Source organism: Rhea americana, unplaced genomic scaffold (assembly GCF_003343005.1).
Source record: "Rhea americana isolate MKP2758 unplaced genomic scaffold, rheAme1 scaffold_49, whole genome shotgun sequence".
Taxonomy (NCBI): Eukaryota; Metazoa; Chordata; class Aves; order Rheiformes; family Rheidae; genus Rhea; species Rhea americana.
In genome coordinates, this window is record NW_028186634.1 from 1,176,210 (window position 1) to 1,196,411 (window position 20,202).

The window sequence follows — 20,202 nt, forward strand, 5'->3', positions numbered from 1 at the left end:
ATACTGCCCAGTATAAGAGCTCCATTTCAATTGCAYATAACGTTGCCAGCTACAGGTATATTTGAGCTTAAATTCTTCAGGTTAGGGGTCTCCTCAGGCTAAGTTCTTCACTAAATCAGCCAAAATGTTTCAACTACGTACCAAGATGTAAAGAAAAAAGTGTACTGAGCTCATGATTTATATTAAGAATTAGCATATTTGGAACATATTCTGTACAGAATTATTTCATTTTTCCAGAGATCTTTTATATACACTCATAGAAGTCAAAACATGTCATTGTAATCACGTAAGAGAGGATTCTTTTCATTTTAAGTTCTTTTAAGAGAAGTTGCATGAARGCTTTTGAACTATGTCTATCAATGGAATCTGACAGATTATTACAATTATTTACAGCACAGATCAATCTCCATCCTTACCAAATATAAAGACCTGAATGTAGATGAAACACGTTTTAAGGCACCTTCCAAAACACAGTACTTTACATTACACTAAATACAGTARTTAATTAAGATTTTAAGGACCTTTATAGTAGAACTAGAAAATACTCAAGGTAGCAGTATTAGTGAATTGGCAGGGAATTTGAGCAATACTGACACATCATTCCATGAGCAAAACAAGATTCATATGCTGCTTTCAGGAAAGAAAGAAAGTTTACATTTCCAGCTGACTGTACTCAGTACTAAGTTCACATGACAATTTCTCTGTTTATTTTGCTTCCTTGCTCATTGTTCCTTGTTGTGAATAGTTTAAATTTGGCTAATAAAGTCTGAGAGTTTGCCACTTCTTCAAAGATTACTGAATACTTTTGATTCCCATCACARTAATATTCTTTACTGTAGCATTATTGGATTGAGAGCTTTAGCCACGTATTTTAGAAAAAAATAGTCAAGAACTCTGAAATGTTTTCCTATAGAGGGAATATGAACACAGATGAGTGTTCACATTCTGAATAGWTAAATGGAACATGAAAAATTCTTTTTGCCTTGGGTCAGAGATAGAACTAAGGAAATGTAACCAAGCCGCTGTAAAACACTGCTAGGACCATGTTTTTGTTTAATATTTTGCCTAGTAATTATCCAAACTTTACTAAAAATAGAAAGAATGTTTTTAAGTATACTTGGAAGCATCTAAACACTCTTTCAAATTACGAATACAACATCAGGACTTTCTGAACTCCCTGCAAAATGTGAGATATTTAATAGCACTTAAAATTTTAAATATATAGAGTAGAAAGTGATGATCTGAACATTAGCTATCTCTGCCATATGTGTGTGTGTGTGTGTGTGTATATATATATATATATATATTTTACTTTAAAGAGTAAACCTTTATTTATTTCTTGTCTTTTTCTGTTTTCTTTCTCTCTTTCTTCAGGAAATGTATCTTCCCCAGCTATTTCAGTGTTCCAATAAAATTAGGAGAGACTGTTTCTAGTTAAATAATAATTCYTTTTCAATTCAGGCTAAATTGCAATAAAGTTCTGTCTCCTGAACAATATTTAGCATTTTATGTCAATAACATGTAAAAGCAATAGCTAGCTAAATTAACCTCAACTATTGCGGGAGATTTATGTCTTCTCGTAATAATCCAGACCATTGAGAAGATTTTCTCAWTTAAAAAAAATCGAGATTAAGAAAGTAAGGAACATATTCTGCCAATCCTTTCTCAACYTGAGTAGTAGTTTATTCTGAACAACTCGATTCATTACAGTGGAGAATAAAGAATCATTTAGCATCAAAAAGCAGAGCAAAAGCCATTTAACCAGCTCTTCACAGTAAAATGTTAGCTGAGCTGGGTGGAAAATTGCTTCTTCCTGATYTATTGCTTCAGTTTTCAGACCATGCTGCCTTTCGTATATAAGTCCTCTACACAACATCTGACCACCTAACCTCTACACGATGTCATGTGATTTAAGTGAATTTCTGTAACTTTGCCATAACCAAAAAATCACATTTCTACTGGAGTGATAACCTATCTAAAAATGTTGCAAAGGAAATAAAAACAGCATAATTAATATTCTATGAAAAAAGTTAATCTAATACTTGAACTGAAAAACCCATCAGTTTTCTTGGAGGATTAACACAGAACTAATTTARAATGAAATGCTAATTATAGTCTTTGTTTTCAAGTTATATTGGGACAATTTTAAAGGATGCATAGTTAACTACATAGTTATAGTATTACATAGTAATCCCAACAGATTTTAATGGAGCCATGATCTGGTCAGTGTAGTAAATCAGTCAATGTTGAACCATTTTTTCTGGTTTAACTCCACCAGCTTCACATGGCTCATATTCACATGAGTAACACTGTGAAAAGCATGGCCTTTGATACTGTAAGCAAGATCAGAATCAAGTTTTAATCAAATAAGTTATCAATTTTATTTCTAACGTAACAACAGATCAGATGGACTTCTCTGAAGTCATGAAGTGTCATTAATTACTTACATGTTTTACAGCATCCTTCTAGAAATGGTACAACATAGCCTCCAACCTGATCAAGAGGAAAAAATAAGAGAAAACAACATTAATTCCCATATATCTGCACTATTAGAARTATCTTCCAAATAAAGCTCTACACTTTACCCTGACATCTCTGTAACCTTATTCAGGAAAACACAGCACTCTAGTGCATGGATCAGAGCCCAGCTAAAAATTATTTCACTACACTGTTTTTAACACAAGTGAGTATAAAGTGGTTGTCAGTGAATGTCATTAAACATCACTAGCTATCTAAAYGGTGCATCTGGAGAGGGAATGACCGTGTTATCTCCAATTCTATCACATGGTACTTGGAAGAATAACCTGATTTGCAGTAATTACCATATCTACAATCACAAAAAATGATTCTGAATTCTCATCTAAATGGGAGGCCATTGTAGTCATACTTGGCTGTCTTCAATGCTATGGTAGCTTGAAGCACCATCCAGAGTACTGGAGTAAGAATAGCTGCAGTTTTGTAAAAGCTCTCTAAGGATTACTCTGAGGGAGAATTCAATTTTTGATGTCTGGCTCARTATCTCAAGCCATGATCTCTCTCTGCCTTAATTCTTCACCATCACTTTCATGGTAATCAAAGGATCATCTTCTAAGTTGCTCCAAAATATCTAAGGAGACACTCAGTTAACTTTTCTTTTGATATCCATCTACAATATTGAGACAGGAAAGGAAAAAAAAATTTATTGAGCAGTGATGTCCCTTCAGAACACACAATGGGATTCAGGGAAAGGAACTAAGATGAGGAACTTTTACAAGGAAAGGGGAGTATTAACTTTTAATTTCCCCACAACAAAACCCCTTTCATTAGCTGTATGACTGGGATTCTCTATGAGGAACCRATCTGTTGTTATCCGCTAGAAAGAATTACAGCCACCTAGTTCCTTTAGGACTGTTCCCTGCTTGGGTACCAACATTCATTGAGGAAAATGTCCTTCCATCCRCACATAAACATAGAATTAGAGAGAACAATATGAGATTGTTCCCTCCATACATTCACTGGTAGCTAGACTTGTTTAGTTTTGCACTTTCAAACCAGTGGAAGCTTCACTTCTCCTGCAGAACTTGTCCATAGCCTTATGTCTCGCTGTAGAAAAGATTTTAACAATATTCAATCTTTTTTTTTCTCTTTAATCTTTTTTGACTATCCTGATTAACTGCATTGCTATACACAGGAAGTCAGTTAGAAAGGCGAAGTCCAATCTAGAAAAGCATGTAAGTTTGGACAGCTGCATGAGGACAAATCTGACACTACAAGCCTCCATGAAAAGAGAAAGTATCCTCTGAGAGTAAGAAGTAGAATCTTCAGCTGTGTAACTGCAGAGTCTTTTTGCACACTACATGTACATAGACAGAGCTTTTCACTTCCAAAGATTAGGACAAAAATGCAGGCACAGCAATAATTTATAATTTCTACCTTCTTGAGACAACAAAGTCTTTTGTTAACCTTAAGCTTTTCATGCAAACATAAATCATAGCTTCGGTATAAACAATGCAATGAACACTGACCTTCACACATTCAGTTTCATTAAAGGGTGGGCAGCCGACTGAAGACGCAACTACAACTGGTCCTATTGCTGTGTTAGTGCATTCATATCTGATGCAGTTTGAAATCCAAATACTACCAGGCTGTTCAAAAATTGTAAGACAGAATCAATACTAACAGCTTAGCAAAAATAGTATTACAAATATTCATTATACAGTTCTATTGAACACAATCCTGTTTCAATCAAAGGTAGTATTYATAACAGAATATGACCTAGATGCACCTTTCTAAGTACAGCTTGAGGTCCACTAAATAATGTAGGAAAGTTATAAAATAGCCAAGTTGACTATAATTCTCTGATACATCAAAATCACTCAAGCTTTGTGGACATTGATATGATTGAATCTCCAAAAAATTAATGATGTGTAAATGCAAATCCATTCTTAATACTTGGCCAAATAAAGCACTTTTCCTCATCTTCTCTATGCCAGTGTGTACAGAGTATCTTATTAAGGTTTTGTTTACTTCTGAATATTTTTGAGGGAATAACACATTTATAAACTTACCTTAAAACTGGAAACTGTGCCGTTGCTGAAAGTGTGAAGGCAAGACAAATTCTTACAGCTACCACAACAAGTTGTTAAATCTTTTGGAGGCTCATAGACTTGGTTCTGCCAAAATCAAATAGGTTAGTCCTTGAATGACATCATTTTATACCTTGACACTTAACTAGTGTAATGGGCAGATTTTTTTGAGGTATCTGGATCTTAAGGACAGTTTTTAAGTAACTTTCAAAACTGCGCAGATAACATTTTCATGCACTGTATAGTCAYGAAGTTTTATAAAATACGTTCAATTTTAATTGAATTAAATGGGAAGAAKTTCCAATTCTGAGGGAATGAATTCGTCTTTTTACCATTTTTAAAACATATGTCTGTCAGTTTACTTAACCACCACTGAAATTTTGACTTTGCATACATTAGACATCAAATACATACATAATTAGAAAAACAAATCCATAAAGCACCCATGGTAATATATCACACTTCGTAAAGGGATAAGATTTCATTTGCTGATTTAATAAAATTTATTTTTACATTTGTAAATATTTTTCTCTTCCTCATTTTTACTGGCATAATGTCTGCTAAAATTGAAACCATTTCACACATAATGCAGATAAAGCTATATAGGGATGGGGGATGGCAGTATGTTATTTGTTCTTTAGGGATTAGCACTGTACTCTGTATAGATGCCTGCTGAGAACCGGACCCCCAGCACTAGCTGCTTTAAAAATCAGAGTTGGTACCCCATTTGCATCCTTCTTTACTCTTAGTGAGTACAAATCTGTCCAGACCTTCAAGCCATCTCTCTGTCAGGTCAAGGCAAAACTCTCCCTAAACATACTCTCAGCTGTGAGAAACTTAGATCCAGTAAGGTCTGCCTGTCCTCCAGAAGGRGACTAGGTCATTTATGCGGGGAGTGTATCACCCAGCGAAGTACTTTTTGAGTCTAGGACAGTCAATACAGAGGGGCAAAAAAATGTACACAATAGATTATCTACATTGGGGAAAAACACTAAATGGAGAGAGATTTTATAAACTTTAATTAGAAGAGCTGTAGCACATATTTAGAAGGGGATCTCATAGTTCTCTCTCCTGTTTCCACAGCTGTAATCTATTCACTAAAAAAACCCCAAAACATTATTGAGACCATCAGTCACAATCTACGTGTCTAAAATTCTGAATTTCTTACAGCTTTGCACTTGACAGCACAGTCTATTGAGGAGGTATTTATCTGGTAATATTTAGTGGAGGGATCAATCACATTTGTACAGTACAAAATATGGCAAATGCCATCAGGAGTGTGTTCCACAATTTTCTGTCCAGGAAGCAGCACACYTCTCTCATTACTCAGGCAAACTTTGTCTCTCACTACAAGAAAACATAAAAGCAGCAAGAGCAGGAAAATCAGCTTCATGTCAAAACTCAATTAAAATTCAAACTGTAACATGGGAGTGGAAAAAGCTACTGTACCTCTCCCAGAATTATAGGTCAGATTTTCAAACATCAGCTGTTACTAATAATAGTTCCAATGTATCACAACAAACCCAAAGTTATTGGAAACATAATTATGCATGAAATCTACATAAGTACATTATAATATTCTATTAGCAGAACCATGACAACAACAGTGCAAACTRTCATTGTAATTGGGTTAGTGGAACTATTTTTGATCTGGACATTGAGTGGGTGTTCTGGTGTCTTGCTAGAGTCCTCACTCCAACTCAGCAATGTGCAGGCTGCTCAGTTAACACCTTCCAGATTTCCTCAAATTCTACCTGCAATTTGCCTCCTGCTGCAGCAATTAACAGAATATAAGGACAAGTTATAATCAGTCAAATATTTAGTGAGGGGTACTATTTTTATTGCTTTTCCTTTTACAATTTGTGAATTATGTTAGTCAATTCTTTCCTTCTCAGTACCATGTTTGAAGCATGAACATCTGATTTACACTTTCTATTCCCTCAGCACTTGAAAAGGTATTTCTTTTAATTAAATTCTTTTCCTACTTACCACATTTGTACTTAACACAGTTACAGATATTTTCTGTACTGCTCTGAAACTGTTCATCTATCTGAAGTTTCTGTCCCTAAGTACAGAAAAACAAACAAACAAACAAACAAACAAACAAAAAGAGAGAGAGAGAGAGATAAAGAGTAGTGAAATGACAGTGTTTGCTAGCTGCATTTTTTTTTTCTTTTAAACACTTTTCTTTCAGGATTGGAGTAGCTGTACCTGTTGCCACTAGAAAGCTATTTTGGAATCCATTTTGATAACTCRCAGTGACAATCTGTTTAGCAGAAGGTGATCAAATGAGAGTCTGTTTGCACCACAGAAATAGAATATTAATGTCAGTCTAGGAGATGTTGAGGACTAAAAAGATTATGGCTAGTCAACAGCAAAACGCAATGGCTTCCTGTATAAGGAATTCTTCATAGTTTGGAGTATATGGTTTCAACTAATACATTGATGTAAACAGGATGACAGTAGCACAGAGTAGATGCACATTTTTAATGTTGCTTTGTATTGGTTTCATATGTATGCACACCCCATTCCTTGTATCCCRGTTTTTTCGTTTATAAAATTAGAGTACTAATACCAACTTCGCTTGCAAAGCATTTTGAATCTTATTGGTTAAAAATCCTTTATATAAACTGACTGCTGTAATTATTTCCTATACCTTCCTAGCATTCCAAATTAGATTTTTTGATTATTCCCATTGCAAGATATTTTCTGGATAAAATAACCAAGAGTAAACTCAAAGCATACAAAGTACTGACTGAGAACTGAACCCAGCAAAGCTAATAAGCATTTTTCTAATGTAAAACAAGTCACAGTGAAATAAAATTTTTAAGCYGCTGAGTCTATGGACCGAGTGCATAATATAGGATAATGCATTCAGTATACCAAATAACAAAAACAAAATGCTGACACTTWAAGCATTTAGTTATGACATTTTAAGAACAAAATTAAATCTACAAGTGTGCAAAAGCAGTTCCACTCCATATATACTGCAGGACAGTATTTTGTCCTAAAAAATAAATGAAATATCAATACTATACAGTCATTTTATTCTGCAAGATATTTAATTGGTTTCTTAAAAGCTGATAAAACTTCTTGTAAAGTACTTAAAAAAAAAAAAAAAGAGAGAGAATCACATGGCATTCCATAGTTCACTGAAAAACTATTAGCAAGAGACTTACAAATAGTACTATTAAGAAAGTAATAAAAGAATGCTGACAAATAAGATGAGTTCCATACCTGTTTGCACTGAGGTTTGGGGATTGTTTCACATGCACATTCTAAAACAAAATACAGTAACAGAAGCAATAGTTTAGGAAGTCATTCGGCCATTTGCTTAAAACAGAGCATCAGAGAGATCAGAAAGTTTAGATTTACAAGTCATCACTGAAGAAGTCCTACTAGCTTTTGAAATATCTTGGGAGTCTAGAACTATGTTTGGCTTTTACTCCATCCTGACTCCTAATACTAGCTTCCATGACCACCCTCTCCTCTACCTATCAGAGCAATATACAGCATTGTATCATCTGGACTCTAACTGAACACGTAGAAAAAATATGATCATTCTTAGCCCCATTCTGGTGAAGACAGTCCGTATTTTCAATATAAAGCAATGGAGAATTGTGTTTAAGGCATCACAGAGCTGTATGATATACTAGCATCTTAGCAGACTGGCAAATTCGTGACTTATGAACACCTTTTTTTTTTTTTTTTTTTTGATTTCATGAATAATTTACTAGCTCTTAACACATTTTCAGTATGAGAGGACTCCCAGTCTGAACAGGCAAATTACGCAGTGTTATCACCCTTGGGAAGGAAGAAAAACAAAAGAGGTAGGTTAAGACATTGTGTGCCATGAGATGACTTCTCTATTCCATCTGTTCACGAGCAGGTCACCACGGTACAGAAACCCAAGCTGTCTCACACATACGGAAATCACCATCCACACAGCTTAGGGTCTATGCCTTTAGCAATTTTTTTTGACTTAAACCCAAAAGGCCACAGTTCTTGTCAGWGTTTAGTGTCTAAGGCAATTAAAATGAAAATCAGTCATTTTACCACATGTCCGAAAYGGGCAGCACTTCTCTGGGCTCCATACCTCCACCAAAGACATGCCTAGCATACATTTGAATTCAGGACAACGATGTATTTCGCAAACTAAAATAAAGAAAAGAAGCTTCAGTCAGCAAAAGTTTTTAATCATTTTGAGGAACAGAAATACAAATCAAGGGAGAGTTACTCGCTTATTCATAATAAATACCTTTAGAGAACATCTTGAAAAGATTGATGATCAAAATTTAACTGTTAGCCAGCAGGCAATAGTAGTGTACAGTACAATCATTCTAGGTACACATTTAAAACACTTTTAAATTTCTAGAATTTGTAGCCTGAAATTATTTATTTGTCTCTGTGACAAAGATATTCACATAACATTTCAGGCATGTGGAAGTTYTAAAATACCTTTCTTATATGCACGACTGTAACTTTGTCTCTAATCCACCCTTTCTCCCACTGAACAGCCACACTACAAAGTTTTACATGTTCTCTGTTACTTAAAATATCAAAATCAAGCGAAACTTACTACACTGGTATGTAGGGCAACATCTCTCTGTAGTGTTGCCATCCACAATAAGCACTTCTCCTTCTTGACACTTGGGTATTTGATCAGAGCAAGCCCCACATGCTGAAGAAAACAATTATTTAAATCTAAAACACAGGAAGAAGTTTTACCACTGCATAGGAAACACATGCCCATAAGGTCCTCACAGGCAAACGAAAGACAGCAGTGGTACTCTGCAGTCCCGGCAGAAGGGGTTAATTTTCAGGTCAGCTTGTCTTTCCTTTGTAYCCTACCCTGCTACCAGAATGAAGATATTAACTGTGAGTCAGAACAGGAACAAATAGGATTTTCTCTCCATTTCTTTCGTTATGACAGATTTTGCAATTTTTCGCTCCTACTGAACCCCTCTGTTTTTTTCAGGTATGCKCCTTCTGACTGGACTGGAGTATCTTTGATCCCCAATAAGGGGCATTGCCTTTGATCCCAGTGTTATCCTCCCACTTGAACATATAGCAAAACTACCGTAAGTACACAGTGCAAAGACTTATGATATCTAAAAAGAGACAGAGAATACAGTGCTGATAAAATACAAATGAAGCACATGGTTTCCACACTAACAAAGTGACCCCCAGAACACTGTCAAATACAGCAGCATATTTCAAGTTTTCATTTAAGGCACAAATTTTTGCACATGGAAGAGCAAATCAAGAAGACTCAATCTGTGATTCACTGAAATCTGTGCAAAAATAGAACTCGTTCAAGAGACGTATACAAGACATTAATATGAAATAATTAGTGTGAAAAAACCAACTATATAATAACAAGCAGAACTCCTACATTAATACCAAGAACAGAATTTTATTACTGAATTAAATCATTAAGGGCTAAAGCTCAACAGAACTGAACCAATCTGCATAATACTCTCATTTACGACGTTTACTGCAAGAAAGATGGGCAATGGCTGATGCCACAGGCTACGGGGAGCAAGAGCATATATACAACCTCAACCTTCTTTTAAAAAAAATCTACATGCAGCCAACCCACATGCTGTACATGGACATTCTCTCAATACCTCTCAAATCCCTCACCCATGGCCTCCACCAACTGTCCTTTTACATGACTCAAGAATACTGTTCATTTGCCCAAAGCCACTGTGGGGCTCTTGATGATTGCTGCCATTTCCTATGCTTTGTAAACTTCATGCCCATTTTACTAACCACCTCTGAGCCGTATTAAGCTGAAAGAGCTTAACAAGGAGCTTAATTTGTAAGCTATTATGCACACCTTATTGCATATGTGAAATCACTAATAGTCTCAACTAGCTGGGATACCATACCACAAATATAGGATATACAGCAGGTACTCTCTACCCGAGCAGCAATTAGTGTTTGGTCCTCTTGACAAGTTGGAATCTGCTCCATTGGTTCACATTTTGATGGATCACACTCTGAAACAAGAACTATACATTTATCTCTAACATTACTCTTTTGACAAGACACAGCATTCCTCCTTCCTTATGATATATCCCTAAGAAATGGCAGTGCAAATTAGAGAAATATACAAGGCACTTTAGGAAAGCTTTTATTTTATATCACAAGAGAGCAAAGACACATTCTTGCCCGATCTTGGAGTACAAGGCTTCCCTAGTACTATGTCTGCACAAAATAAGGTACAATCCAACTCTGAGTTTTCAGATGACATAGAATTTTGTAAATGGTTGTATTAATAACAGTGTTYACTCTTTCTTTTTGCTCTGCAGTTGAGCTATTTAGTTTCCCTGAACATCTTTTACACAGTGAATCTTTCTAGATTTTTATAAGAAACCTACCACAGGCGTAGTTGGGACAGCAGGAATCTTCACTGTAGTACGTAACCAGCTTTTCCAAGCCCTTACACTCTGGGATTAGGGGTTCACAGAGGCTCCGATTACAAACTGTTACCAAAAGGGAAAGAAAAAAAAAAAAAGAACTTCAAAGCTATTTCATGCATTTCTAAGTCAAGGAGAAAAGTGTCAAGCAGTATYTGTAGTTTGATACTCCACATCTCCAAATAACAATATGTATATGAAAAATAAAACAAACTGTCCAAAAACCCTGAGGTATTGTTTAAAAGTGACCAGCACTTGCCATACTCTTCCAAGAGTTTATCAGAAGATCGCCTAGAGCCCCTGTGAAAATTCCACTTTAAAAAAAATTATTTTTGAATAATTCAGAAAATCCACTGCAATATTGTGGATTGACCCAGACGGTCAGAACATGAAATAGTTTAACTGTTTGCAASCTTTTCTTTTGAAGATATTTTTTAGCTAAATAAGGATATAGAAAGTTTTTATATCCTTTTTCTTACTGCTGATTTTGTAGATAAGCAGTCATGTAATCTTTTTTTCTAGTAAATAGTTACGTTTATTTGTATTTGAATTTTAAAAACAAATCATYAGCCTGTAGCAGCTGAGAAACAAATCTATATCCCAGCAATCACAGACTCATTTCAATCTTTATAACTCCTGACCCTTCTCCTTACCCCTCCCTGCAAAMGCCCACAAGATATTTTAAAAAATAGTTTCTACATTTTTCTGCACAACCTATATATTCAAAACAAAATCATTTCCACTTACTCCAAAAATAGGATATGTAACAGGAAAACAAACTACAGGGAAAGGATATCTGCACATTCCAGTGGGCACTATTCATATTTATTAAAGGATACTTACTGCAGATCTTCTGAGGACAGCATGTCTGATCACCAGGAACAAGCACGGTCACTTCTGCAAATCGCTGACAGTCCAAATACTGGATATCCGAACAATTGTACTCCACTGGAATAATAGTCTCACTGTCAACACATTTTTGCATACAGCATCCACTCAAAGAAGTTTTCCAGATCTCACCAACTGCATGAGGTGCTCCAGAGCTGTCTGTACAAGCTAGATTAGGGCAACAGATAATGAAAATAATTTCTCCTTACTTCAAATTTTGGTCACCTTTTTTCTTTGTATCAGGTGTGAAATTACAAATGATAAAGTCTCAGAATTTTAAGGCATTGCCTATCCATCCCACTTCTCAAAAAATCAGTCTGAGACAATCAATACCCTTCCTAAGATCAAGATCCTCCTCTTCACTTAATGTCTCCATTGCAAGGCCAATCACTTAAAATCTCAATCTGGACTTTTGTTTTTGAAGCAATAATTTGAAAAGAAGTTGCTTTCTCATGTCACACATGCCAAAAATACTATCAATTTATGGTGGTTTATGCAATCTGATTTATAATAAATGCATCTGTTGTGTTGCTATTATTCAGTACTGCTGCACAATTCTGYGTACACAGGAAAATTTGTAATGCAAATAAACATTACTACCGGCAGCAAGAACACAGAACATTTGCACATAATTAATTCTTCAAAATGTGTAGTTAGTTGTTGCTGCATGCCTTTTTAATGACTTCTAGTATCAATATGCTGGACCTTTTGGCCTAAGCAAGGTGGAAARGAGATCAAGACCAACAGAATACTAGAATTCATACACACAATCAAAACATTTTGAAGTGCATCCTTCAGCTGACAAAATTTAGCAAAATGGTATGTCACAAGGAGCTTTCCTGCTTGCTCACTTGTACTGTTAATGTTTTCTGAACCTGCAGAGTCTTGAGTTGAATGACATACGCAGGATGTCATCAGTCACAGCACCAAGCCAGAACTGGACTTTTCAGTAATTAAGAATCTGACCATCAACTTGCAAACAGTGAAGAAGAAAAACCTATCAAAGCATACCACATTTTTCTTCAGGAATACAGAGAGGAGTGTGAACTCGGTGAAGGACAGTCCCTCCAGCACAGACACATCCTTCCGTCAACACTGAGCAAGAGTCTGAGTCCAGGGAAGCCACTTTGCTATCCTGACAACTCCCTGGAACTGCACAGGCAGCTATGCAGGCCTGATAGGAAAAGTTTTCTGAACAGAGGAAGGCTGGGAAACAAATAGAGAAATCACTCATTCTGAAGTTGAAATCAGATGGAGGAGTACCACCTAAACAAAGGCAGAAAGCTTCTCATACTTGCCAATTTAATACGATCTACAAACCTAAAATACAGATACTGATCAATTACTTTCTTCATGACAAATCCACACAAAAAGGCACAGAGGAAATTGTGTAGACACTTCCTCTTCTCTTCCTCATCAGGCTTCCAATTGCTTTTTGGAAGGAGAGAAATCTGTGAAACTATGCAACTGCACTGACACAAATTAATTTAGCTTTGAAAAAACATTTACAAATGCTGTATTGATTAACACCACAGYGTTTTGAAACATTTGGACTATTTTGTAGTGGATAAAGAAAATACATTGATTTTACTAAAGAGTTTTGCAAAGCTTTGTCAATTATTAAAAGATGTATAAAGATGGCAAATTTGGTATCGTTTTACTGCAATAATAACGAATGGCATGAATCCACTGCTATATTTAATAGAGATCCATACTAATCACTGTCCTGAATGAGATATATTATTTTAAAGTCAATGAACAGTTAAATTTAACATTCATTCTATTGTTAATGTAAATTCATTGATATGTGTGTAATGGGTGCATGCAGTACTAGACTAAAAAACCCATTTCATTCTAATTTAACTCTTAGTGTTGCAAACTTCCAGCCTGATCTTTTATTGGTTCAAAACAGTGCTTAATGCAGGCTGTGTACAGCACAAATACGGAGAACTGAGGCTGACTCTGAACGCCAACAATGCGGTCCTGTGACCAGCCAAAATAAAGGATCCTCACCATCACTGGATGCAATGATATGTAAATCWCACAGGAATCATGGCAATGGTCAAAGGCCAATTCACAAAGGGATAGTCTGCTTTGAAATGAGGAAGGTTCAAATTTAGATTKTAAAGATTAATTGGGAGAGGAGGCTGATGTTATTCAGCTCCTTGCTTATAAGAACAACCATACTGCACTACAGCAAATAGCTATTATAACTTTATCATCAAAGGAGCTCAATTTTTTAAAGTCACAGTTCACATCATGCCAAGGCTTAGTGACCAGAAAACACAAAAATGACTTCATGTTTTTTTGCTTACTAGGCATGCACCACCAGAGGTCACTGTGGCATAAAAATAGAACAGTAGTATGTCCTTTCCAGATGGATTAAATATTTAACTATATTTACAGATATAATTTGTGAACTGTCTTTGTAACAGTTAGTAAAATCCACATAAATAGAAGGTTTTTTTTTTTAAAAAAAAAAAGCTAGCTGGTTTTGAACTTTAGACTCTGTGATTGTTGGCTTTATTTGGTAGCACTGTAGCACATGCCTGCATGAAGCCTGCATTCATGTACCCACTTGAAATCACTTTAACAAAGAAATTGCWCACAATTTCTATGCAGAGGGAGTTTTCTTATTTCAGGGGATCACATTTCGTCAATGGGTCATTTCCCTTCTCAAGCACTGAAACCACAGACCTCTATGTTATCAAATCCATAGGATTTTTCCTAGATTATTGACAGCAGCAAGAGATGCAGTAATCTCCATCTTATATTTGCTTTACTGATGACTACTGGGCCCATTTGGCCTTACACTTCAGTATACTGTTAAGGCAGATGTATTCAGCCAGGATCCTCTAGCTGTCAGCTTTTACTCCTTTCGTCTAATCCCAAAGGCGTCTCCTTTCTGTAATCCTTCCTCCAGGTGAAGGCACGCACTTCTGAAGCACTACCAGGCAGGGGAAGTGGCTAAAAGAAATGACCACTACATTGCAAGCGAGATGATCCGACTTGTGCAATTTAGTACATTACAGGCCACAGGTAGGATTCTGAGCAAATTTTCTTACCTTACTATCTGTGCAATGAATACACTGAGACTGATTCTTTTTGCATACTGCTATGAACTGTATGATAGAAACTGCTGAATTTATTATCTCAATAATCACTTCCAAGGTATTTGAGGACTTCTTAAGCACTGATATTCCCAACTTACAGCAAAGCAAGCTTTCTCTCTGTGAACATTAGAGTTGCATGTACATATAGAATACTTACGGCAGTAATCGGAACTTCTCCATTCTATACAAATATTAAACTTGTTGCACATTGCCACGTAGGCAGCTAGAGCGAYGCATGGATTTTGAATGTACTCTCTGTCTTTAACCCATATTTCACAAAATAGCTCTGGTGGAACCTAATAAAGAAAATAAAAAAAAAATTGCACCTTCGTAGAGATCTTGTTATGTAGGAAATAAATTGACTTTGTCGTATGGTTGTATCACTAAAAGGAAGTCAAAAGTTCTTGGTTCACAGTAAGCAACAGGCTATCAACCTTCATTAGTGTATGAAGAAAGCCTATTCTCTACTGGCATTTAAAAGTAAAGTTCCTGGAATGTCAAAAAAATGCAAGACTATTATATTCCAAGTCTCATTTGGTAGAGATACCAAAGCAAGAGCTAGTAGTCTTTCCAACGGAAGGCATAATTACTTGTCATTCTCTGTTCTTCTTCCCTTTCATCTATGTTTTTGTCTTCTTGTGGTGTCCTCTTCAAACTCAACAATATGCAAGAGGTGAAATGGTAAATGTAACGACATTATTGTAAATAAGTATTTCATTTGCTGTTCTTACAGTAAGGGGAGTTGGTATGCTATAATTTTCCTCCATAGATTGTTAAAGCACACTCTAAGTTTGCTATTTGCATTGGGTATGCTTTAAACGGTCTATTCTACACTCTTATAACTGTAACCTGGAACCTTTGCTCTAGAGCCTTTGAGAATGTAGGCTCTGACATTATCTATTGCCATTTGGAAACTGGTAACTTACTGAACACTTACRGATCTTCACAACTGAATTAAAATCTAGAATTAATCTATTTTACCTTTTTGACATCATATTGACTCAGCTGAATTATCTGRGACTGCTTTATAAATCAAACAGTATTGTCAAAGCTAACACAGAGGTATACTACTAATTTTTGAAAGCGTTAGTTGCATATTGCAACTGTCATATCAAGGTGCTGCGCTCTTCAATTATTTTTTAGCTTGCAACTATAAAAAACGTATACRTATCATTCTTTAGATGTGGTTACAYATAGTTACACATTAATGCAAGTATCAAATATACAAAATTATATCAGAACTGCATCTCTCCCAAAATGTAAGCTTCTAAAATAGTTAACATACATAAGGATGACAGCTGCTGAAGGTCTGATTCAATACCAGGCTTAAGCACTCTGAGCAGTCCATGACTGAGCAATTAGTTTCCTGATGTCTGTCTTCTCCAACATACTTTAATGTGTCTGGCATTTGCCAGCTGTCTATAAAAGTCGATGGAGCATCACTTTTGCTTAAAACTGTCCTGTTGGGTAGCATCAGGTCATTTTCCAAGCTTCCATCACAAAAACCTATGTATTACCAGTAAGAAAAAAAAAAGYAGTTAACACTGCACAATACATTTGCTAGTATGTCTGAAGTGGCATACTCAAATAAGTAAATAGGTAAATAGGTCTAGTACCTGGCAACTTACACAACATGCCAGCATTGCAACCTACAACAGACATAAAAAGTTTCTGGTAGGATCAAAATACACAAAATTTACCCACAAATAAGTGAAGTGAAAGTAAAGATGCAAGGGACGAGGAAAAAAAAGTACAAAGTTTAAAAGGCAGAATTCTGTCTTGTGAATTGCAGCTGGGTGAAAAGAGACTTCTCATACGTCAAAAAGCTGTTCAGGAACACCCAAAGAGAGTCCAAGTAYACACCAACTTCACTCTTCAGTCTAAGAAGCACTGAACAAAAACATATTTTTAAAATGTTATGAAGGATCTTTATGTATAAGAACAAATGAAAACTATAAATGTTAGTGGGAAAGGGAACTTGACAAAATGTCAAGATGTTTATCTGACACTGAACTTCAAAAWTGCAGTACTCTCTTCTACTTATGCTTCTAGGCTGCATCTATTGGCTTAATAGATACCATAAAAAAGGGCAGCTTTTGGCACTTCCAGGTACATTAATATTACCCCCCTTACCCCCAGCTGGAAGGAATCAATCTTTTCTGGACTTGTTTCTCAGATGGCAGCATCAGATTTCCTTTCTGTTTAAATTAAGGTAGTTGACAATTTTGAAAATCTTTGGAACAAAGGAAATACTGTAACATAAGCAGAGATATTTTGGTCAACTGAGAAAGGCTGAGTATTACATCAAACCCCTCTGAAAGGTCTTTTAAGAGCCAGCAGTCTTCTTCAGAGTAAACCACTGAAAAACTGATACAGCAGTAGGCATTCAGAGAATAAAACATCTTTTGAAGCTGTAAATATTAATTGACAATAAATATTTCTGGTTGAAAGTTTTGAGGTCATGAGTCTATGCAGCCCAAATAAGAAGTGTTTGATGGTTCTGAGTGCCTTCAAAGGACTGCTACCATGTCTGGGATATCTCTTTCCACTTCTCTTGTGCACCTACTGACAAGTACATTTAAAACCATGGCTTAGTTGGATTCAGTTCTGGCTAAGACACTGACATGCTTGCACTTCACTTCAACCAGTGATTTTACAGAGATGTCTATGACCCCTTCCCACAGCTCTCCTCTCCCGCTTTACTTCAACAGTTGCCATTTTCCTGCCTTCCATTGTAGAAGACATTGCTCTTTCTGATGCAGATCCTTCCAAGTGATATTTGCTGCTACAAAATAGTAGTGGTGTCTTCAGTTCATCATATGCATGAAAATGAGAAATCAGGATGTATCAATACCACAGTATGGCACAAAGGCATCTGAGATAGCTCAAATACAAGAAGTAGACTAACAAAGAAAGTACAGGAGATCTGAGTGAACTAATTTACCCTGGAAAAGAGAGCTTGTTTAAAGCTAGCTCTGGTAAATCCCACCAGACAGCACTTGTGCAGGCAGACTTACAGAGAGAAACCCAACCAAAGATGAATACCAAAAAAATACAGTGCATGCTCTGTAGAAGATGGACCTGGAACACTGGTTGCAAAAGACAACACAAATGTGTTGTTATCTTGTTAACCGGCCATGTGAACCAGGAATATAATGTTTTCTATTCTCCCTATCACAGTAATCATACTAATAAAGATAAAAGAGACTTTCAGGATAACTTGGATCAGACCTAGAGAAAAATACTACCTTTATTGTCTTGTTTCTCTTTGATCTAAGTACAATAACAATTAGCTACACAGAATAAAAATGATAAGGAGACAGAAGCTTATGGCAAATTACAGATAATAATCCAATTTCAACATRGCAATAAATACAAGCTCTCTTCCTCTGCTAGAGACAGGTTACTGACGGCAGGACTTGGAACTTGACAGAGCTATCAGTGGTATTTGATACTGAGCTACAGATATTTGCCCTTTCTGAAATTGGCAAGATATCCACTGTAACTATGAACTCTATCCCTGGTTTCCAGCTCCAATTTACAACAGATAAATTTACAGATTCAGGTGTCTGAGTAGGGATTTACATCAACACATCTATGCTTGCAAAAGCTACAGCACCAACAGTTTACCCAAGGTTATGACTTTTAGAGAAAAAGAAACTATGTGAGACTAATGTACAGAGCTAACACTGAACTCACCATAAGGGTTACTTATCCCATTACTTTAAATAAATTCTCTCTGAACTACTTCTTCCAAAAGATCAACTCAAACTGGTTCTATGAAGCAAATAATTACTGCTCCTGTGAATTCTGACCTTTAGAAACTGAAAATAGCACATATCACTTCCTATCAGCTGGATACAAACACTAAATCTATAAATGAACTTATTTGTCACTTTGGATATATGTCTGACTTATTTATTTGGGTATGGTTACAGCAGTCATGCCTGTGATTCAAATAGGCTACAGTCAGAAGCAAAACKGTGGGAAACAAGTGACTACATGGATGGGCATCAATCACCATTTCAACAATTAACAAAATTAATAATTATTCCATGTTGACACTATCTTAATCTTTGCAATCACCTGCAATAACTTCTAGGCAAAATCCTGCAGAAAAAATAGCTTATATAACTAGGAAAATATGTCTGAAGCTACTCTCTAGTAAAGCATTTGAATGTCTTTAYTTCTTGCACTACTCTGTACTTACCACATAGTCCCAAAGCTTTTGGTTCTCTGGTACTATTAAACTCTATAATCATTACACCTGTGTTGTGAAACCACTGAATTCTGATATTTGTTGGAGTCTCAATCGCATACTTGAAGCCTGAATCCTCAATTTTATATCCGTATTTTCTAACAGTAGGCCAAGCAAATCTTGAATTTACTGTGATCTAAAACACAGAGATAAACAAGAGTTTAAGTTTCAGGAATCAAATACTATACGTAGAAGAAATAAGACCTGATTCTCAACAGTTTAGGAATCTAACTCACAATTAACTTCAGCTGAAGCCAAGCCCAGATTCACAAAGGCGCTATATGAAGGCACCAGAGAGACTAGCAATCRCTTTACTTGCCCTGCTCTGCAACTTACTTCATGTCCTTTCATCAGTTTGACTCTTTGAATATACAAGTAGTTTGCTAAATGTCAATGCTGTAACAATGAACTGTATTACCTACTATATCTCAAACTAATTTGCATTAAATAAATGAGGCAGCAGTTTGTAACTACAGAAGAATTAAGATGCTATCTATAATGCAGAGGAAACCAAAACCTCAGAATACCTACTTTTCTACTTAAACGATCAATAGTAATCTGGTTTGATATATAGGTTAAATTCAACATCGCCAAGCACAAGGAAGCTGAATCTGAATTACTCTGTGGAGAAAACAAAAATATATGAACCACAGTTAAGATAAGATGTATAAACTCTTTATATGTTAGCTGTTTAGTATTTTTAAGTAGTGGGACATCAAGGATTTCTTTCTTTTTTTTTTTTTTTTTATTTTTATAAAGAAGAAAACTGCTGCCAACTGTAGTTTATATAACCAAATACATTCTTTCTGAGTCCATGTTCCTGTCTCTCAGTTGTGATGGCAAATCTGGACTACTATGTTCATCTGAATAGCATTCCTCCAAATTCTGCAAACAAAATATCATCTTGTAGTGTTCTGGGACTTTGTTGCATCACTCCATCTTGAAATTACAAC

The 20,202-nt window shown here is 35.8% G+C and overlaps 1 protein-coding gene across 1 annotated transcript in view; it reads right to left on the reverse strand.

Annotated features, from left to right (window-relative positions):
* The window catches only part of OTOG (otogelin), a 108,796-nt gene that overhangs the window by 4,977 nt on the left and 83,617 nt on the right, over window positions 1-20,202 (reverse strand). The window contains exons 38-53 of the mRNA XM_085317135.1: window positions 19,781-19,870; window positions 19,202-19,385; window positions 16,277-16,497; window positions 15,149-15,287; window positions 12,890-13,084; window positions 11,834-12,046; window positions 10,952-11,056; window positions 10,460-10,570; window positions 9,145-9,246; window positions 8,622-8,720; window positions 7,803-7,843; window positions 6,555-6,630; window positions 5,734-5,912; window positions 4,548-4,652; window positions 4,005-4,124; window positions 2,448-2,493 (exon numbers count right to left, since the gene is read on the reverse strand). Coding sequence (XP_085173261.1) covers window positions 2,448-2,493; window positions 4,005-4,124; window positions 4,548-4,652; window positions 5,734-5,912; window positions 6,555-6,630; window positions 7,803-7,843; window positions 8,622-8,720; window positions 9,145-9,246; window positions 10,460-10,570; window positions 10,952-11,056; window positions 11,834-12,046; window positions 12,890-13,084; window positions 15,149-15,287; window positions 16,277-16,497; window positions 19,202-19,385; window positions 19,781-19,870 — 2,026 coding nt within the window. The remainder of the gene's footprint in view (window positions 1-2,447; window positions 2,494-4,004; window positions 4,125-4,547; window positions 4,653-5,733; window positions 5,913-6,554; window positions 6,631-7,802; window positions 7,844-8,621; window positions 8,721-9,144; window positions 9,247-10,459; window positions 10,571-10,951; window positions 11,057-11,833; window positions 12,047-12,889; window positions 13,085-15,148; window positions 15,288-16,276; window positions 16,498-19,201; window positions 19,386-19,780; window positions 19,871-20,202) is intronic.